The sequence below is a fragment of the Labrus bergylta genome, chromosome 17 (genome assembly GCF_963930695.1).
Source record: "Labrus bergylta chromosome 17, fLabBer1.1, whole genome shotgun sequence".
Taxonomy (NCBI): domain Eukaryota; kingdom Metazoa; phylum Chordata; class Actinopteri; order Labriformes; family Labridae; genus Labrus; species Labrus bergylta.
Window position 1 is genome coordinate 25,661,031 of NC_089211.1, and position 21,986 is coordinate 25,683,016.

General features: G+C 42.7%; 3 protein-coding genes across 3 annotated transcripts in view; 2 read left to right on the forward strand and 1 right to left on the reverse strand.

Annotated features, from left to right (window-relative positions):
• The window catches only part of LOC136183179 (E3 ubiquitin-protein ligase TRIM39-like), a 62,097-nt gene extending 48,012 nt beyond the window's left edge, over nucleotides 1-14,085 (forward strand). The window contains exon 2 of the mRNA XM_065965655.1: nucleotides 13,480-14,085. The gene's annotated coding sequence lies outside the window, so the exon portion shown is untranslated. The remainder of the gene's footprint in view (nucleotides 1-13,479) is intronic.
• On the forward strand, nucleotides 10,707-14,085 carry LOC136183178 (nuclear factor 7, ovary-like). Its single transcript, XM_065965654.1, has one exon. It carries the CDS (start codon nucleotides 10,984-10,986, stop codon nucleotides 12,382-12,384), a length of 1,401 nt encoding a protein of 466 aa, XP_065821726.1. The 5' UTR covers nucleotides 10,707-10,983; the 3' UTR covers nucleotides 12,385-14,085.
• An 861-nt stretch (nucleotides 14,086-14,946) lies between these two features.
• On the reverse strand, nucleotides 14,947-21,376 carry LOC136177003 (short-chain specific acyl-CoA dehydrogenase, mitochondrial-like). Its single transcript, XM_065965656.1, has 8 exons — nucleotides 21,214-21,376; nucleotides 21,017-21,128; nucleotides 20,731-20,882; nucleotides 20,463-20,633; nucleotides 20,099-20,236; nucleotides 19,902-19,997; nucleotides 17,047-17,103; nucleotides 14,947-16,957 (listed from the first exon to the last, which is right to left on the reverse strand). The coding sequence occupies exons 1-8, from the start codon at nucleotides 21,343-21,345 to the stop codon at nucleotides 16,805-16,807; spliced, it is 1,011 nt and encodes a 336-aa protein (XP_065821728.1). The 5' UTR covers nucleotides 21,346-21,376; the 3' UTR covers nucleotides 14,947-16,804.
• Between the last annotated feature and the right edge of the window lie 610 nt (nucleotides 21,377-21,986).

Consider the following 21,986-nt stretch of genomic DNA (forward strand, 5'->3'; position numbering starts at 1 on the left):
TCACTCACCTCCACAGACGTCCACGCTGCACTGAGCTGGATCAACGCTCGAAAGGCTGCTGGTCCAGACGGCACCCCCGGGCGCGTGCTTAGAGCATGTGCGGAGCAGCTCACTGGGGTTTTTACGGACATCTTCAACCTGTCCCTCGCCCAAGCAGCTGTGCCAGCATGCTTCAAAGCCACCTCCATTGTCCCAGTGCCGAAACACTCCAGCCCGACAGGCCTGAATGACTACCGCCCTGTAGCACTCACACCCATCATAATGAAGTGCTTTGAGCGACTGGTCCTAGCACACCTGAAAAACTGCCTCCCACCCACACTGGACCCATACCAGTTTGCAAATAAAAAGCAATGAGAAGGTAAGCGCAGTAAAAGAAATAAAAACAAGTGGTTAAAGGATCAAAAAACCCAAAACTATAATATTAATAAAAATAAAAATTAACTATAAATACGAAACATAAATAGACAAAGTAAGTAAGATAAGAAATTACCAAGTTAAAACACAAGAGGAGATTAAGATATGAGCATAAATACGAGATAAGACCATAAATAAAAGACAGTAAGAAGTAGAAGAAGATAAAAATAGTAAAACCAGTAAGAGAAGACATTAAGAAGACGACATCACATAAAAACAAGTCTGTAAAAGTATGTTTTAAGAAGGGATTTAAAAGAATTGAGGGAATCTGCAAGTCTTATCTCCTCAGGGAGGTCGTTCCAAAGTCGAGGGGCCCTGACTGAAAAGGCCCGGTCACCTTTAGTTTTAAGTCTCGACTTTGGAACGACCAGGAGGCTCCCACCCGAGGATCTAAGACTGCGGGCTGGCTCATATGGTGTCAGTAACTCTGTTATATAGCTTGGAGCCAGCCCCGTCCGTGCTTTAAAAGTAATGAGTAAATCTTAAAATCGATTCTAGAACGTACAGGAAGCCAGTGTAATGAAGCTAAAATTGGAGTGATGTGATGTCGTCTGTTACAACCAGTAAGAAGCCTAGCTGCTGCATTTTGGACCAGCTGGAGGCGAGACAGTGACTTATTTGTGATTCCGGAAAAGAGGGAGTTACAGTAGTCAAGTCGGGAGAAGATGAGGGCGTGGATGATCTTTTCAAGGTCTCGTTGGGTTAGGATTGTTTTAATTTTGGAGATGGTGCGTAGATGGAAGAAGCTTGATCGGACAACTGTTTTGATATGGGATTCAAAGGTGAGATTGCAATCGAATGTTATTCCTAGATTTCTGGCGGTGGGTTGGACATTGGTGAATAAGGGACCGAGGCTGCTCTTTGAGATATGAGTGGTGTTTGGCGGGTTGAATACTATGATTTCAGATTTAGAATTGTTCAGTTGGAGAAAGTTTTGCGCCATCCAGCAGTTGATATCGTTTAGGCAGTTTCTGACAGCAGCTAGGCTCCTAGGGTCCTCAGGTCTCAAAGGAAGGTATATCTGTGTGTCGTCTGCGTAGCAGTGAAAGGAGACATTGTGGCGTTCAATTATTTGGCCAAGAGGCAGCATATAAATGGAGAATAAAATGGGACCTAAAACCGAACCTTGCGGTACACCACAGGTAATGTTAGAGGTAGAGGAGGAGTAGTTACCGATGGTGACCGCGAAGGTTCTTTCTAAAAGATAAGAGTAAAACCAGCTAAGTGCAGTATCCTTTAAACCAACCCAATGTCTGAGACGATCAGTTAAAATTGTGTGATCAACAGTATCAAAAGCTGGGCTAAGATCTAAAAGAATTAAAATTGTGCCCTCCCCTCTATCTGTTGCTAAAAGAAGGTCATTGGTTACCTTGAGGAGGGCAGTCTCTGTGCTGTGACAAGCTCTAAAACCGGATTGGAATTTCTCAAAGAGGTTATTTTCAGTCATAAAAGATAAAAGTTGTGTTGAAACCACCTTTTCTAAAACTTTTGATAAAAATGGAAGTTTTGAGATTGGTCTAAAATTGTTAAAATCAGTGGGATCAAGGTCGGCTTTCTTTAAAAGTGGTTGGACCACAGCATGTTCAAAAGCAGAGGGGACTACACCTTCCGCCAAGGAACTATTAATAATGGATAAAATACTGGGTCCAACTGTGTTAAAAACCTCTTTGAGAAATGTTGTGGGAATAAAATCAAGGCTGCACGTAGCTGATTTCATATGGGTTAAAATGTCAGATAAAAAGGTCAAGGACACCGGCTCAAAACTGCTAAAATAACTGTTAACTTCCCTGCTGGTGTCTAAAATACGGTCTGGGGGGGATGATTTGTTGCCTAATGTCCTTGACTTTATTAGTAAAATAAGTTAAAAACTTCTCACATAGATCCTGAGAAGGATCAGTAAAATAAGAAGGGGAGGGGGTGGTGATTGATTCTAAAACCTTAAATAAAATTCTGGGGTTAGAATGATTGACTAAAATCAGATTAGAATAAAATGCTGCTCTTGCGTCTTTAACTTCCTTTTGGTATTGTTTCATTGAATCTCTCCATATTTCATAAAATACATGCAAGCCTGTTTTTTTCCATTTTCGTTCTTTCCTTCTGCAGTCTCTTTTTAGATCCTGAGTCAGTTCGTTTAGCCATGGCTGTGGAGCTCTGTTAGGTTTTTTGTCTTTATAGGGAGCAACAGAGTCCAGCACAGTTTGACAGGTGAGATTAAAAGAGGAGACCAGCTCCTCTGTGTTAAAATGTTGGTAAAAGGCAGTTGAAGAGACAGAAATAAAAAGCTCCTTAAACTTGCTAGCAGACGTAGAGTTAAAAACCCTGCTGCAGACAGGTGCCTTGCTAATAAAAGGGGGCTGAGATAAAACCACTCTGAATAAAACCAGTTTGTGGTCTGACACACAGATATCCTTTGTCTCAAAGTTGTTAGGGCAGAGACCGCTGTATAAAACAAGATCAAGTGTGTGGCCCTTAGAGTGAGTGGGTTCCTGTATTGCCTGAGTAAGGTTAAAAGATTCTAGAATATCCATAAAATCACCCGCAAGGGACTGAGAGGGGCAACAGACATGTATGTTAAAATCACCTAAAACAAGGATTTTATCATACTTAGAAATAAAATGTGATAGAAACATTGTTAGGTCTGGGTGGTCTGTAGATGATTAAAATTAACACAGGATCTTTTAAGTTAACAATAAAACCAAGATGCTCAAATGATGTAAAATGAGTGTGAATAATTGGAGAGCATTTAAAATCTTTTCTATGAATAACAGCAACCCCCCCTCCCCGGCCTGACATCCTGGGCTGATGAAGGTGAGTGAAATCAGGGGGGGGTTGCTTCAATCAGAGGACTGCAATCTCCCATGGTCAACCAGATCTCAGTGACAATAAAAAAAGTCAAGATTATTATGATTTATAAAATCAAGGCAGATAAAAGATTTATTATTAAGGGATCTGATATTTAAAAGACCAAAGTTAGCTGAAGTGCAATTAAAGGTTGGTTGTGGAAGAGGTTGGAGGCGTACTTGGGTGAGATTGGAGTGGTTACAGTAATTGACAGGTGACAGATGTTGATGAGACAGTCTACAGGTGACGTGTACAGTGATAGTGAATTCAGTGCTGTGGTCTGTGACAGTAGAGAGTGTATGACAGTTATTGGAGGACAGAGAAGAATGAGAAAAAGAGTGACACCAGGTGTGAGGAGTAGGGGAGGGGCTTGCTGTGAGTAGATTGTTCTGAGGTGAAACAGGTGAGAGGGGATTGGAAGTGGGTGTGTGCTCAGATGGATGTCATACAGGTGTTAAGGACTGGACAGCGTGCTGGATATTAGCGGACAACATTTGACTGCCCAACGGATTTGGATGAATCCCGTCGCTTTTAAAAAGTGTAGCATGGTTCCAGAACAGGTTAAAATTGTCAATAAAATCTAGGTTGTGTGATTGTGTGAGTACAGAGGATGCAGTTTCCACTGCGCTGCACTCTGTGCTCACACATCTGGACAATAACAACACATACGCACGAATGCTGTTTGTTGATTTTAGCTCAAGTTGGCTTGAGCTAGCTTCAAGTTCCTGGGGACCCACATCACAGAGGACCTCTCCTGGTCCACTAACACCTCCAGTCTGGTTAAGAAGGCTCATCAACGCCTCTTTTTCCTGAGGACACTGAAGAGACACCACCTGTCTTCAGCTGTACTGATGAACTTCTACCGCTGTGTGATGGAGAGCATCCTGACCAGCAGTGTCTCAGTCTGGTACAGAAACTGCTCTGTCGCAGACCGTAAGGCGCTACAGCGGGTGGTAAAAATCGCCCAGCGCATCACAAGGTGTCCACTTCCTGCCATTGAGGATGTCCAAAGAAAACGCTGTCTGCGGCGAGCTCACGGCATCCTTAAAGACTCCTCCCACCCTGCCCACAGACAGTTTACCCTCGTGCCCTCCGGTAGGCGCTTCAGAAGCCTCCGGACCAGAACCAGCAGACTGAGGAACAGCTTTTTCCCCAGAGCTGTCTCTCTACTGAACTCTACCCCCCGAACTCTGAACTCTGTCTCTCTCTCTCTCTCCCTCTCTCTCTCCGCCCCCTGCTGACCCCCCCCTTTCCCCTGCATATCACCTCACACCCATCATCCCCTCACCACTCCTCCTGGTCACACACACACATCTCTCATCCACCTGTATTATTGTATTATAGTATGTTCATATGTCCATATTCTTTATATTATCTGTAAACTAGTATAGCATGCTCACTGCACCTTAATCTGTATATTATAATCCTAAGAATACACTTATATTTATAGCATTTATTTATATTTATAGCATCCCATTAATCCAGCCATCCATATATACCTAATAATTCACTTTTTTTAGTCTACATCTGTAAATTTTGTAATTACTGTACATAGCACAGACTCTTGCACTTTCTGCTTATTTACACTTCTGGTGAGATGCCAAACCTCATTTCGTTACTCTATACTTGTATATGTGTAATGACAATAAAGTTGAATCTCATCTCATCTCATCTCTTTTAATGAGAAAATTCACAATATTCACCAGCACTTATGTCCAAACCCATTGCTTATCTCCCCTCCTGAATCTCTCCCGTACTATCAGTTGCTTTCCTGTTTTCAATTCCCTGATCCCTCTGAAATCTCTGACCTCATCCAAAAATCCAAGCCCTCCACTTGTCAGCTTGATCCCCTGCCCACAACCTTGGTCAGATCTTGCCTCTCTTCTCTGCTTCCCCTCATATCTGCCATCATTCACGCCTCCCTCACCACTGGAATTGTTCCTTCATTATTCAAAACTGCAGCTGTCACTCCTATATTGAAAAAACCTGGTTCAGATCCTAACAACTTCAATAACCTCCGCCCCATTTCTAACTTACCTTTCATCTCCAAAATTCTGGAAAAAATAGTCGCCACCCAGCTACAGTCTCACTTAAATCAAAATAGCCTCTATGAGCCCTTCCAGTCCGGTTTCCGCCCCCGTCACAGTACAGAAACTGCTCTACTAAAAATCACCAACGATCTCCTCATTGCTTCTGACTCCGGCTTACTTTCCATCCTCATCCTTCTTGACCTGAGTGCAGCCTTTGACACTATCTCACACCCCATCCTCCTCAGTAGACTCTCCTCCATTGGCATCACTCACACCCCCCTTACCTGGTTCCACTCTTATCTCTCAGGCCGCACGCAGTTCATACAGCTCATATCCTTCAAATCCGAGCCCTTCTCTTCATCACCTACCTTCTCCCCCTTGGCAATATTTTCCGTAAATTCAATATACTTTTCCACTGCTTTGCGGATGACACCCAGCTCTACCTCTCCAGTAAACCAAACTCCACACTTCCACCCTCCTCCCTCACTTCTTGTTTATCTGAAATAAAATCCTGGTTCTCCTCAAACTTCCTTAAATTAAACAGTGATAAAACCAAGATCCTTCTCGTCGGCACTAAATCCATATTATCCAAAGTTGGCAGTTTCTCCCTCACTATTGACAGCTCCTCAGTTTCCCCTTCCCCTCAGGTTAAGAGTCTGGGTGTCATCCTCGACAGCACACTATCATTCAAATCCCATATCAATAACCCGGTCTGCATACTTCCACTTACGAAACATCAACCGTCTGCGCCCCTCCCTCACCCCCCATACTGCCTCCATCCTTGTCCACAGCCTTGTCACCTTCCGTATTGATTATTGTAATTCTCTCCTCTTCGGCCTCCCTCATAAATCCCTCCATAAGCTCCAACTGGTTCAAAACTCTGCTGCCCGTATTGTCACCAAAACCCCCTCTTACCATCACATCACCCCCATCCTACAGCAACTCCACTGGCTCCCGGTGAAGCAAAGAATCATCTTCAAACTACTCCTGTACACCTTCAAGGCCATCCACAACCTCGCCCCTCCATAACTGTCTGACCTCCTTCACATCGGCACTTCAGCCCGCTCCCTCAGATCCTCCTCATCCATCCACCTCACCGTGCCCTTTGCCCGCCTCAGCACCATGGGGGGGCAGAGCTTTCAGCTGCTCTGCTCCCCAGCTCTACAACTCTCTGCCACCTGACATTCGCAATATTGACTCTCTCCCCATCTTCACATCCAGACTCAAAACCCATCTGTTCAAGATCGCCTACTCACTCTGACACTTTAAACTGCAATTCCACTGTCCACAATTCCATTTCTTTATTGTATGCTGTTTTTGTTATCCATTGCTGTTTTTAAAATGTTGATTGTTGTACAGTGTCCTTGTGTGTCCTGAAAGGCGCTTATAAAGTAAAAATGTATTATTATATCCAGAATACGCCGAACATCTAAGCTCTAAACTCCGGCTCCGTGGGAGTTAATAACTTTGTCTCAACATTAAAGAACACACAATGTCACATATAAGACTTCAGGTAAGTACTCACTCTTTTCATTCACGCACAACCAACTTCTGAAGTGATTACTCTGCACACTGATGGCTCATCTGTCATCAACTGATGCACACTGCTCATTACTACATGATGTAATTCACTATATGACCAGCAGGTGCCACCTCTCCCCTATTGAGCACAATATCATCACATTACAGTTTTTTCCAATTGCTAACACACTAAAATGACATGCATAGCACAATTATTTAAACTGACACACAGAGAGCAAAACCTCTTCTCAAGTCTCCAAAAGTCTAAACACATTTTCTGCTTTACACACATTTTGCAATTCAAAATGGCACTTTTTAAATGCACTGAACACGGTTCTCTGCATAAGACACAACAATCTGACATAAAGTCACATGTTTGCCATTTCAAAACACTGCCATTCAAAATGACACTACATGAGCTAATTGGTCAATGTATGTGCCACCTGGCCAAACACCTCAATGGTTAATTGTTATCACTTCAATCAGGAAGTAAGTACTATGAAAAGACCACAAGTGAGCACCTTATTTTTACAACAACAACGGAAGAGGTTGTAGAGAGAGGAAGAGGGAGGGTGAGAATGAGAGGGGGAGGAAGAGAGAGAGGTAGGGGTAGAGCTGGTAGAGGAAGAGTGAGAGGTAGGAGTAGAGCAGGTAGAGGAAGAGTGAGAGGTAGAGCTGGTAGAGGAAGAGTGAGAGGTAGGAGTAGAGCTGGTAGAGGAGTTCATGGCCAAAGAAGAAAACAACTTTCAAATGAAATCAGAGCAACCTTAGTTGATCATGTCATCATGGACTGACAATGCGAGAGGCTGGACAGAGAGTGCAGCCCAACTTGAGCCGTTTTACTGCACTGGTATATGTAGTGTAACCCAGGTTAATTAAATTGAATTAAATATTAGCCCTCTATTTTTTTTTCCTTTTGAGAGGGGAGTGACCTCAGTGAACCTCCATAACTTAAGAATTCAATTCAATTCAATTCAATTTATTTTGTATAGCGTCAACTCATAACAAGTGTTATCTCAAGACACTTTACAAAAAGCAGGTAAAAGACCTTACTCATTGTTATGTTACAAAAAGCAGGTAAAAGACCTTACTCATTGTTATGTTACAAAGATCCGGCCTATCCATCATGAGCACTTTAGCAAAGCAGCAAAAGTTACAGTGGTAAGAAAAAACATTCATTTTATTTTGTATTTATTTATTTCCCTATTTTATTTTTCTAAAACATTCCATAATCTCACCTGAACTCCGCTAAAATCTTCAACCAATCAGAACTCCTCCCACTTATCATAAACATCCGGTTCACGAGGTCACTTCCCCTCACCTCATCTCATGGCATGTTGCAGAGGCAGAATTGTTTGGTTGCCCAAGACGGGACAACGAGTTTATGATTTCCACAGCGGTCAGGTTTTTTGTGTATGAACCTTACAGCGTGGAGATGGCGAGCTAAAATCTACCAGATCTACTCTGCCTACAAGTTGGTAGGATCTAAAAAGACATTCGAACACGGATCGAAAGACATTGACTTTTTTTTGGATGGACCCAAGAAGGGTTTTTTGATTAAGAGGATATTTATGTTGGTTGTTTGAACTTATTGTTTTGTTATATTGGAAGTATTTTTTTATGTGAAATACAATAATTATTATTCAAATTTACCTGTGTTTGGATTTTGTTGGTATTCACATTTGAGCTCCGAGAGACCTACCTTATTTCTTCCTAATTTAAATTTGACTTAAATGCACAAATAGCCCACATGCTACAGTAGCACTGACTTGTTTGGTGAAAAATAAAAAAATAAATGTTTCAACAGCATGTGTGTGTATCTGCAAATATTTCTGTGCATGTGAACAATCTGAAGAATTGTCTACACTTCAAACTATTTTAGTATTATGGCAAAGCATACTAAAGATGAGAGTGCTTTTCATTATGCCCAACAGTGTGTAGTTGGTTAGACAAAAATCTGGTAATATGAATGAAGTGTGTGCCATTTGGTGCAAAAGTTTGATTTTGATAATGCTATATGTAGTTTTGGTTGCAGTGCTTCATTTTTCAGGATATGTGAGGTATTTTGCAGTTTGTGGTTTTGTGAATTGTGTATTTTGATAAAACCAGCCTAGTTTGCAAAATTGTGTTTTAGCAATTGGAAAAAAACTCTATACCAGAGAAAGATGTTTTTAAGTCTCTGTGTGTTTAGTTTATTATAAGAGAGAAAGATGTTTTTAAGTCTCTGTGTGTTTAGTTTATTATAAGAGAGAAAGATGTTTTTAAGTCTCTGTGTGTTTAGTTTATTATAAGAGAGAAAGATGTTTTTAAGTCTCTGTGTGTTTAGTTTATTATAAGAGAGATAGATGTTTTTAAGTCTCTGTGTGTTTAGTTTATTATAAGAGAGAAAGATGTTTTTAAGTCTCTGTGTGTTTAGTTTATTATAAGAGAGAAAGATGTTTTTAAGTCTCTGTGTGTTCTCTTCTCAGGACGTTGTAGTCTTTAGCTGTGAGCTTTGTTCAGGTTAAGTTTTGTTTCTGTCCTTTTTATTTCAGACAAGTTGTGTTAAGTTGCTTCTGCTGTAAACACCCCATTTCCTGATATGGATGTTTCACATTAAAAGCACTACAACTTCAGATAGGCCGGGGACTTTTATTTTGAAGAACTTGTCGGAAGTAGAAAGTGTTTATCACGCAGCTTTAGCGGAGGTGATTCTCGATGACACTGTGTCGGGACTCTACTGTGTTTACAGCCGCTCACTTTATCCTGAGTCACCGCCACAGCCCCCTTCTTTTAGTTATCCTGGACTTAAGACAGCGAGGCATCAGTTTAAACACACCTTTACCTGTGATGAAGATGCTAACCTGAGCTGCGGTCGGTTAAAGAGACACCGAGTCAAGTCGTTTCAGCCTGCAGTGGAGCACTGTGGTCTGAGCCTGCAGGACCAGCTGACTCTGCTCATAAAGTCAGCAAGACCAGGACCGGGACTCAATTGATGTTGTTTTCTGTCACAAATCCCTCTGTTAGCCTACGTTACTTTCATTACACACCACCGTGTGTGTTTAGGTAAAACAAACTCACTCAACGCTGCTCAAAACAAACCTCTCAGAAACACTTCAGCATGTACACAGTGATATAGAAGCTGTGAGCAGATGGGAGCTGTATGCCCAACACTCTGCAGAAACTATGAGTAACTTTAACAGTTTTAATAACCTGATGGTTTAAATGTGCTGCACAACGCGATCGTACTGTGGAGCCGTCTGAATGACACATTTGTGGTACCACTGGAAAGCTGGGAATTTCTACTTTCTCCCACTTTTTACATTTTTATTTTAGCGTGGAAGTTAGTTTTTACAGGTTAAGACGAAGCGGCGTGCGGGCGTATGTTCAACACGTCATTGGTCACGACAATGCTAGAGACGACTGTCACGTTTGTCTGGAACTAAAACAGTACCATATTATTAATCTTTTTATCATTTTGGCTAAATTTCATATCCATAAAAGTAAATTTGCGAACGGAAAACCTATTTTCAAACATCATTTTAATGAGCTGCAGCAGTACATGAAAACCATCCAGCACTCTGAGAACCCCAAGGCCCTGAAGACTCTTGAATATTGTATTTATTTTAATTGTGTAAACTGATGACCCTTCCATTTCTACCCTTCCCTATGTTTTTACTTGTCTTAGTCTTTGTCAACCCCTGGCATGTTCCTTTGTTCCTTAATCTAACTTTGTAACATTGTCTGTGTTTACAATAAAGTTGTTAAAAAAAGAAAAGAAAAAGACTGTCACGTTTGTCTGCTCAGTCAGCTGATCCATGACACTTCCCCCCCCCCCCCAGAGAAATGAGACTGTTCTCTGTGTTCCTGCTCTGAAGAAGCTCCGCCCCCTCAACTGTTTCATCTGAGGCAAACCAGGAAACAGGCTGTTATTCTGCCTCACCCTGAAGAGACACACACACGCTGACAGACGGACCGACCTGCAGACACAAACCAGCACGACTTCCACTGAGAGAGGACAGGAGGAGGAGGAGGGGATACTGGGAGTACTTGTTATACTGGGAATACTGGGAATACAAACACTTCAACCTGCTGCTGAATCCACAAACTGAACGAGAGTTTCAAAGTGAAAGTAACTCTCAGGGACGGGGAGTGGCTTCCTGTTTTTTTCTGCTGTGTGTTTTGACTCTGAGATAAAATGGCGTCCAAGTTTGAAGAAGATCTGAGCTGTCCGATCTGCCTCGACATCTTTAAAGATCCAGTGATGCTGTCCTGCAGCCACAGCTTCTGTAGAGAGTGTGTGAAGGACTGCTGGAAGGAGAAGGAGAACCAGGAGTGTCCACTCTGTAAGAGGAGACATTCAAGGGAATTATTACCTGTTAACTTTGCTTTAAAGAACCTGAGTGAGAGTTTTGTGCAGGAGAGAGATCAGAGAGCTTCAGAGGATCTCTGCAGTCTGCACTCTGAGAAACTCAAACTCTTCTGTCTGGACCATCAGGAGCCGGTGTGTCACATCTGCAGAGATTCAGAAAAACACTCTGAGCACAGATTCAGACCCATCGATGAAGCTGCTGGACAACACAAGAAGAAACTTCAGGAAACTCTGGAGCCGGTAAAGAAGAAGTTAAATGTTTTTAAAGAAGTTAAAGTGAAGTTTGATCAAACAGCAGAACACATTCAGGTCCAGGCCCGACACACAGAGAGGCAGATTAAGGAGCAGTTTAAGAAGCTTCACCAGTTTCTAGAAGAGGAAGAGGAGGCCAGGCTGTGTGCACTGAGGGAGGAAGAGGAGCAGAAGAGTCAGAGGATGAAGGAGGAGATGGAGGCTCTGAGCAGAGAGATAGCAGCTCTTTCACACACAGTCAGAGACACAGAGGACGAGCTGAGAGCTGAAGACGTCTCATTCCTGAAAAACTACAAGGCTGCAGTGGAAAGAGTCCAGCAGCGCCCCCTGCTGGAGGATCCACAGCTGCCCTCAGGAGCTCTGATAGACCAGGCCAAACACCTGGGCAACCTGAGCTTCAACATCTGGAACAAGATGAAGGACATGGTCTCCTACAGTCCGGTCATTCTGGACCCAAACACTGCTGATCCAGAACTCTTCCTGTCTGAAGATCTGACCTGTGTGACACTAGGAGAGGAGCAGCAGCTTCCTGATAATCCAGAGAGGTTTGATTATTTCAGGTCTGTCCTGGGCTCTGAGGGCTTTAACTCAGGGACTCACAGCTGGGACGTCCAGGTTGGAGACAGTACACACTGGGGACTGGGAGTGTTAGCAGAGTCTGTAGAGAGGAAGGGAGACATACTGTCTGGATGTTGGTCAATATGGTTCTATGGTGGTAAATACGCAGCATGCTCCCCATCACATCCATTCTCTGTTCTCTCAGTGAAGAAGAAGCTTCAGAGGATCAGAGTGAATCTGGACTGTAACAGAGGAGAGCTGTCGTTCTCTGATCCTGATACTAACACACACATACACACACACACACACATACACACACACACACACATACACACACACACACACACTTTCACTGAGAGGATGTTTCCATTCATTAGAACTGGTGATAAACTGAAGATTTTACCAGAGAAGATGTAATACATGATGAAGATGATGGTGATGATGATGATGATGTGATGATGATGATGATGTTGATGAAGATGTTGATGATGATGATGATGATGAAGATGTGATGATGAAGATGATGATGAAGATGTGATGATGAAGATGTGATGATGATGGTGATGATGATGTGATGATGATGATGATGATGAAGATGTGATGATGAAGATGTGATGATGATGGTGATGATGATGATGATGGTGATGATGATGTGATGATGATGATGATGTTGATGAAGATGTTGATGATGATGATGATGATGAAGATGTGATGATGAAGATGATGATGAAGATGTGATGATGAAGATGTGATGATGATGGTGATGATGATGTGATGATGATGATGATGATGAAGATGTGATGATGAAGATGTGATGATGATGGTGATGATGATGATGATGGTGATGATGATGTGATGAAGATGATGATGATGATGAAGATGATGAACATGTGATGATGAAGATGTGATGATGATGATGGTGATGTGATGATGATGTGATGATGATGATGAAGATGTGATGATGAAGATGTGATGATGATGATGATGTGATGATGATGATGATGAAGATGTGATGATGATGAAGATGATGATGATGATGTGATGATGATGATGATGATGTGATGATGATGTGATGATGATGATGATGATGATGATGATGATGATGATGATGATGATGATGTGATGATGATGATGATGATGATGATGATGATGATGTGACTATGATGATGATGATGATGAAGATGTGATGATGAAGATGTGATGATGATGATGATGAAGATGTGATGATGATGTGATGATGATGAAGATGTGATGATGATGTGATGATGATGATGATGATGATGATGATGATGATGATGATGTGATGATGATGATGATGATGATGATGATGATGATGTGATGATGATGATGATGATGAAGATGTGATGATGATGATGATGATGATGATGATGATGAAGATGTGATGATGATAATGATGAAGTTCTGAATCTTCGTCTTTGTTTATTTTATAATTGTTTTGACTGCGTTGTCATGGTGATTTTGTTCATTATAACTTTGTGTATAATTCGACAGCAGGTAAAATCTCGATCCTGATTGGTCGGTTTGTTGGAGTGTCTTTAAATATAATCTGCTCAGCGTGTTAACTGGTTAACTGTCGTCTCTTTTTCACTTGAACTCTGAGGAGTCCCTGAAGGCATCATCGTCTGTATCTCTGTGTGCTGGAGTTATTACCCTGCAGGGAGAGATTATAATCTGCACACGGTGATCTGAAATCACTCCACAGTTGTTGAGAGATCAGAAAGAGTTATGCAATTGTTGAATTTGTTTTTATCGTATATGTTCTTTTTCTTTTATTATCATTTAATCAATTTATAATTTACTTTATATTTTTACTTTTTCTTTTCTTATCACTTAATCTTTTTATCATTTCATTCATATGTCATATAGTCGCTACGACTTTCTTTCTTTTTTTGTATTTTTAATTGCACAGTTTAAGTTTGTTTCATCTAGAGGTATTCTTTAAATCTTTTCTTCAGGTTAATATATATGTATGGGGGGGGGGCATCTGTTTGTGGTTAATTTGTAACAAATGTTTCATGTCATGTACGTCTTTGTAACCTGATACTGGATACTTTGAATTTCCCTCGGGATCAGTAAAGCTTCTACACTTGATCTGAATCCCTCTTTCTATCTGCTGTTGTGTTTTATTGATCTTGTAAATGTCATCATGGAGGAGTGTCTCTCCTGAGAGGAGGAGTTTGTCTCTGTCAGTAATTATAAAGTTATTCTGATTCATTCAGGTGTTTCTTTAACTCCAGTCTAAAGCTGTGACGTCTGAAAGTTTCAGATCAAGACGATCGGTGTCGTCTCCGACTCGTCCGTCAGGTCGGACAGGAAGAAGAAAAAGTCCTGAAGGGGAAAATTGACTTGATGTGTTCAAAGATTAAATTATAGAACGTGATGCTCCTGACTCCACCTTTAAGGTTTATTTAACGTGCTGCATTAAGACGTTATTTAAAGGCAGGGTTGGTCATTTCCTCCAGATTCACTTCTTCAGATTCTGGTGTAAATTGTCTTTAGGTCCTGACAGAAATGAATAACTCATGTTCTCTGAAAAAGGAACAAAGTAAATCCATCATCTGTATCAGTTTGTAAGTCTGTAAAAACTTTGACCAATGTCTGCCACGAGGTACCAATCTGATGAACCAATCAGACGCCTCCCTGTCTCCCTGCTCTCTCTCTACCTCTTGCGTGCTCTAGCTCACACTCAAAGAGTGTCACCGATGACTTTAGGAGTTTAAACTGTGAGTTTACTGACCGCTGAATGAGACATGAGACGACGTAGTTTCTACACAATGACAGAGATGAGCTGAGGTCCACTTCTGGAGGGACGGCGCTCGTGTATGTAAGTGAGGGGGCGTGGCTTTAGAGGGAGCACAGAGGGGAGGGGGCGGTCACTGATTGGACCTTTAACTTCAGTCCAACATCTTCTTTCACCTCTTTAAATTCTAAATGTTAAAATAAAATCCATCATTCCTCTGAGCTGTAATTATGTTTTAATCATCACACTATAAATTACAGTAAAATATGTACACGTTACCGAGGCACAAGAAGTCTGAGATGAAAAACAAAGAAAACAGACGTGAAGTGTTTCAAACCGTTTCATAAAGTGATCACATGTTTGTTCACTTCCAGCTTGAAGGAGGTTTTTTTTTTTTTCATCTGCACATTCTGGCTTTTATTTCCACTCATTCTGTGAATCTGTGAGGCAGGAAAAAGTAGGTCAACACATATGAAAGCATGCCGTCGCCCTCTGCTGGCCAAACTGAAAAATGCAAGAAAAAAAAGAAGGTGTTTTTCCTCATGTAGGCAGACTGGATCTTAAAGGGTCAGTACACAAGATCTTCTTCTCCACATAATCAGAACTTTTGAGCACCTTTAAGGTCGAGCCTGGAGCGTCCGTCTCGTCTTTTACAATCTACATTTTGGATGTTTATCACTGAAAAGGCGACACCTGGAGGAACTTTTTTTCTGTAATGTTTGACAGGTAATATTGGAGAAAAAGTGGCGTTTACAAACTGCAGATAACCTGAACATCGTTAGCACCTTTAAAGGAAGAATGATCGACATGTTCCACATAAATAAATCATAAAGTCTGTCCTGTGTAAATGTGTCTCTGAGTCCTGACTGTCTACAATGAGGGAGAAGCTCGAGTCCCGCTGGCTGTGTTGTTGTCAGAGCCGTGTTTACATGGACGGGACGGCCGGCTCCTCCCCTTGTGTATAAAAGCTGTTTTAGTCAAGAACTAGAGAGAAGAAGAAGAACATACTCACTGATTATTTGGATGTTAGTAAGAGTTTTTAGATCACGCTCATTCTGTGTCAGTTTACATGAAATGTGAAGCTACGAGCTAACTAAAGAGTGCTAACATTAGCATGCTAACACAACAATGTGAAGCTACGAGCTAACTAAAGAGCGCTAACATTAGCATGCTAACATAACAATGTGAAGCTACGAGCTAACTAAAGAGCACTAACATTAGCATGCTAACACAACAATGCAGGACACAGGTGATTGCAGCTCGAGATAAGGACCATTTTAATTATGGTGCGTTCTTAATCAACAACTCCTTCATGTGAGCGTGAGGGGACGGGGGGGTTGGAGGTGTGTCTCTGGAGGAGGCGTGGCCTAACAGGAGTTTGTTTTGATTTAATTCTGGAGCTCATGGGCGACATCTACTGGATCAAAAAAAGTTGCACATTCTTCCTTTAAGGTCAACCACACAGCTTCTGTTTCGTCTTTTACAAACCACAACATTTCTATGTGTTTTATTTAAAAGGCGAGCGCTCTAAAGTTATGGATATAACCACAACGGGAAAGTGACGCTTTAATCTGCAGCTCTTCACATTCACATGAAATTACTCAACATGTCAGTCAGTAAAATAAGGTCGACAGGGGACGTTTTTATGAGTTGCTTTTTAAAGTTCTTTGCAGAGATGTGTTATAAAATGACATCGAAGGCCCCGTGTCCACCTGGTGTTTTTTTTTTTTTCTGAGCGCCAGCGTCTGAGATCGTTCTCAGGAGAAAGCGGCCGCCTTGAGAAAAATCAAACGCCAGCGTCTTTTTTCTGAGCGCTCCACCCGCTCCATCCGTCAAATTGAAAATCACTCAACTTTTCAGGAAGGCGCTGTTGAAGTCACCGGCGCTCTTTTCCAAACAGTAAGTGGCGTCTCCTGTAGTACGACACACGAGACGGCGGAGGTAACGGGCACGCACAATCACGTGAAACTCAAATGAGGTCTCACCCGATCAACGCGGCTCCTTTGAAATCTGAATGAATGAGGTGATGTCCCAGTGTGCGTGATTATTACTCGTCCATATTGTGGCGTGCGGCGTCTATGCTTGGTATTCCTTCAGGATCTGGCCGGCGATCACCAGCCTCTGGATCTCACTCGTGCCCTCGTAGATCTCTGTGATGCGAGCGTCGCGGTAGTGCCTCTCAGCGGGCATGTCTGACACGTAGCCCATCCCACCCAGAACCTGGATCGCCTGATGTAAAAGTGCAAAACACACCAAAAGTTAAAAACGTCCCGTCTCTTTCTGCACGCTTAACCGTCTGCGTGGTCGATTCTTCTTACCTGATGAGAGCAGAATGTGGCGGCTTCTGACGCGGCGAGTTTGGCCATGGCTGCTTCCTGCAGGAAAACACAAAAGAGGGTTCATGTCTGTTAAACTGGAGAAAAAAAAGAGTAGAAAACTGTCTTTGGGTATCACATTTTGTGTTGCTTTCCCTTTAATTCTGTGTTTTATTAGTGCTTAGTGCTCATTGGTCCAGGAGCAATCCATCATAGCAGTCTCCAGTTATATTGTGTTTAGCGTTAGCTCCTCCCTCTTTTATAATGGCTTCTCAGTGGAATCGTTCTTTCTGGCCTTTCTCCTGGACCAAGGTTCAAGGTTGTCTTTATTATCCCTGCAATTTGTTTTGCAGTCAGCAGTAAAAACACACACATACAGACAGCCCGAAATGAGCAAACAATATAGAAAGGACTGTAAATAAATACAATAGATAAGAAACACAACACACAGTTAGTGGTTTAAAAAGGTGACGGCAGCAGGAACAAATGAGTTTCTCAACCTCTTTGTCCTGCATGCTGGCAGGCTGACTCTGCGGCCTGACGGCAGTAACTTCAAATCCTTGGACAAAGGATGACTTTGTTCTGCCAAGATTGACTGAGCTTTCTTAAGACACCTTGTTTTATATAAGTAAGAAAGGTCAGAAAGGGACGATCCTGAGATTCTGACACACATTTTGCGGTTTTTGATGCTGAGTGATCCGTACCAGGTCACCATGCAGAATGTTAAAACTGATTCAATAAAACAGGAATAAAACATCTTCATAAAAGTGCTGTCAACATTAAAATTTCTAAGCTTCCTCAGAAAGTGCGCACGCTGATGAGCTTTTTTGCAGACAGCTTCAGTTTGGAGTTCGAAGGTGAGTTTGTCATCGATGATAGTCCCCAGGTACTTGTACTGGTGCAGCACCTGAACAGCCTGGCAGTCTGTGAATTCAGTCAGGACAGGGCCGTGATCTGGGTCATCAGTGCTCAGGAGGGAAACGATCACCGAGTCATCTGCAAACTTGATGATGTGTCGGTTCTCATGTCTGCTTTGACACTCATTTGTGTATAGTACAAATAAAAGGGGAGAAAGGACACATCCCTGGGGTGATCCAGTGGAGGAATAAAGAACATCTGATACGATGCCATTTGCTCTCACACGCTGTGACCTTCTTGTTAAAAATTCCATCAGCCAGCATATAAGACCACTGTCAATGTTGTGGATGGACTTGAGCCTATCTGCTAAGATGTGTGGTTGTATGCAATTAACAGCTGAGGAGAAATCAATGTGTGTCAGGACTGTGTTTAACAAAGTGCCCATTGCGTCCTCAACACCCCTACCTGACCTATATGCAAATTGTAATGGATCCAAATTTGCTTCCACAGTTTTTAAAAGTCAGTCCTTTACAATCTTCTCAAATTACTTCATTACAAGAGAGGTAAGTGCTATAGGTCTAAAGTCACTGAGTGCTTTAGGAAAAGGATTTTTGGGCACAGGTACAATTGTGGAATCTTTCCATAAACAAGGAACTCTGTGAATGTGGAGAGACAATTTAAAGATAAAACAGAAGATCCCTGCCAGCTCTACAGCACAGTTCTTTAGGATGCGCCCTCCATTTCTATCACGTCCTGGACTTTTCCTTTCCCTGACGCTACAAAAGTGTCTCAGGACCATGCCCTCATCAACATCGATGCTGGCCTGCCCTGGGGAAACGTTTTTAAAAGTTGACTGTTCTTTACTGAAGTCGCGGTCGTTAAACGGATTAAAGAAAAAGTTCAGTTCATTGGACAGTTCAACATCAAGCTTGTCATCAAGGGAGATTGTACATTTCTTGGATTGTATCCCCGTTATAGATTTCACACCCTCCCATGCAGGTCGTGAATATCCAGAAATGAACATTTTATCTACTTTGTCCTTGTAGCTATGCTTTGCAAGCTTTATTCCGATATTAACTTGTTTTTGTAGTTCCCTGTACTGAGTCATATCCCCTTTATTAAAACTGATATTTAGTTGGATAATTGTGCTCTTGACAGACTTAGAAATCCATGGCTTATTATTTGGATAGATGGAGACTAAGTTTTTGGGGGATGACCAAATCCTTGCAGAAGGTGATGTAAGCTGACACAGTCTCTGTGAGCTCATCAATGTCAGTACAGTTAACTTTAAACAGGTCCCAGTCTGTGCAAGAATAACAGTCCTGAAGACATTTAACTGATTCCTTCGACCAGACCGGAACCAATCTTTGTTCTGGCTTGTTCCTCTTCAGGACCGATTTGTAGGACTTAGCCAAATAGATGACGTAGTGGTCAGACGTACCAAGCGGAGATCTCCGAAGGGATTTATACGCTCCTGTCACAGATCCATAGCAAAGGTCCAGTGTTTTTGTGAGACGTGTCGGACAGGTCACGTACTGGTAGAAGTTACATAAGGACTTCTCTGGTTTACAATGATTAAAATCACCCATTACAAAGTTCGGTCAGGGAATCAAGGCAGACATGACATCTCAACGATTTGTATCAAAATATTACAGAAATGTACTAAATACACACAAATAGATAAAACTTACTTTCTTGTCAGGGAGACGCACACAAAGGAACCACGAGGACGCAAACAATACCACTCTGGAAACTTGTAACCAGTCTATACATCTAACTTGGTCCAGGAGAAAGGCCAGAAAGAACGATTCCACTGAGAAGCCATTATAAAAGAGGGAGGAGCTAACGCTAAACACAATATAATTGGAGACTGCTATGATGGATTGCTCCTGGACCAATGAGCACTAAGCACTAATAAAACACAGAATTAAAGGGAAAGCAACACAAAATGTGATACCCAAAGACAGTTTTCTACACAAAGCATCAAGTGAGATTTTTACCTTTGTGAAAGGTTTCTTTGAATCTCGAAGGAGGGCGGCCTTCCAGGTGAGCAGACGAGCGCTCTCCACCGCCACGTTCATGTCGGCAAGTTTGAACTAAAACCAGGTGGGAAAAAACTCAAGATGATTTATCTATGAAGCAGGAACATCAAAGATCCTGTTTCCATTCTCTAAAAACTGATGAGGTGCGTGGTTACCTGTACGGCCTGCAGTTTTCCGATGGGCGCTCCGAAAGCGATGCGTTTGTGTGCGTAGTCTGCGGCGCAGTCCAGAGAGGCCTGAGCGATACCGAGAGCCTGAGCGGCGATACCGATCCTCCCGCTGTCCAGAGTTTGCTGAGCGGGGCAGAGAGGTGAAGACTTCACTAATCGTAATGTTATCATTAGACAAAACACGTGCTCGCTGCAGGTCACTTAGCACGCCGCTGTCAACTGCGTTTCCTGAATACGGTCTTTAACGACTCGCCAGGCGGGGAATCTGAATCCTCTAACCGAATCAGAATCAGAATTTATTTGGCAAAGGATTCAGCTCTCGTTCCGACATGTTGGCTGCTCTAGTTACCATGGCGATCTTGAATCCTGCACCTCGAGGACCCAGCATGTTCCCCAGCGGCACCCTGCAGTCCTCCAGGATGATGTTGGCCGTGGACGTGGCTTTGATGCCCAGCTTGTCCTCCTTCTTCCCCAGAGAGAGGCCCGGGTGAGGCATCGGGATCAGGAAGGCGCTGATGCCCTGCAGACACAACGAGGGCACGCTCTGTGGTCACACTGCGTTCTGGGTGTGTGTGTGTGTGTGTGTGTGTGTGTGTGTGTGTGTGTGTGTGTCTCACCTTGTGTTTGAGCTTCTTGTCCGTGGTGGCGAACACGACGGTGCCCGCGGCGTCCCAGCTGTTGGTGATCCAGGCTTTGGTTCCGTTCAGCACCCACTCGTCTCCCTCCTGACGAGCCACCGTGGACGCCGCGCCCGCGTCGCTGCCGTTACCTGGAGGAGACGTGCAGATCAGTTTAGAGACACAGGTGGCTAACTTTATTTTAAAATGGCGTCTTTAAGACTCCTCAGTTTTCATCCCTCGTCTCATTAGGGGCGTGAACACGTGCGTGAGGCGTGGCGTTTACCCGGCTCGCTGAGGGCGAAGCAGCCCACCTTCTCCCCGGTGGTGAACGGCGTGATCCACTCCGTCTTCTGTTCCTCTGTGCCGAACTTCAGGGCGGGTCCGATGTAGAGCGACTGCGAGGAAGAAGACGCGCACAGAGGTAAACACGACAACATCACAACACAAATATACGTTGCTATGGCGACCGACCAGACTCACATTGTTAACGGACACCACGCATCCCGTGCTGGCGCAGCCTCTGCTGATCTCCTCCACCGCCAAACTGTACGCCAGGTAGTCCATCCCGGCTCCGCCCAGCTCCTCCGGGACCTCCATGGCCATCACGCCCATCGCTCCCAGCTCCTGAACCTGAAAGAGAACTGTTTGTTTTTCCTGAAGTATCCAAAGTATCAAAACGATATTTTAAAAAAAACGACCCCGAACGTTTGGGGCGCAAAACGGGCCTCATGATCGTCTGGTGTGTAGCCAGCAGAGGTGTAAAGAGTACTAATATATTCTACTCAAGTAAAAGTACCAGTTTAAAAATGTACTTTAAGTAAAAGTTACTTTTTTTAACAACGCGTCTCTCGTGTCGTGAAAAAAGGACGAGGGGATTTTAATCTCAAAGTTTTTTTAATCAAAGGCCGATCTTTACAAAGATTTATCTTTTCAGATAAACATTTTCTTTTCTACCCCATTGACAAAAACAAAATATTCATAATGTTGAATAAATAATCAAGGATTATATGTTCAAGTAGTCAGCTGTTTTATGAAGGGAAATGTTTAAAGGCTTTATGTGATTTTTTGATCCAGCAGATGTCGCCCTTGAGCTCCAGCATGAAGCCAAAACAACTCGCGCTGCATTGTTGTGTTAGCATACTAATGCTAGCGATCTTTATCATGCTGGTATCTTCACACTGCATGTAAATTTACCTGAAATGAGCGTGATCTAGAAACACAGTTAAGCAGTGAGTACAGTATGTTATTCTTCT

Coding starts and splice junctions, on each gene's coding strand:
- LOC136183178 (XM_065965654.1), top strand. CDS start 10,984: ATGGCGTCCAAGTTTGAAGAAGATCTGAGCTGTCCGATCTGCCTCGAC.
- LOC136177003 (XM_065965656.1), bottom strand. CDS start 21,345: ATGGGCGTGATGGCCATGGAGGTCCCGGAGGAGCTGGGCGGAGCCGGG. Junction 20,634..20,730: donor ACAAGAAGCTCAAACACAAG/GTGAGACACACA, acceptor TTGTGTCTGCAG/GGCATCAGCGCCTTCCTGAT. Junction 20,237..20,462: donor CAGGATTCAAGATCGCCATG/GTAACTAGAGCA, acceptor TGCCCCGCTCAG/CAAACTCTGGACAGCGGGAG.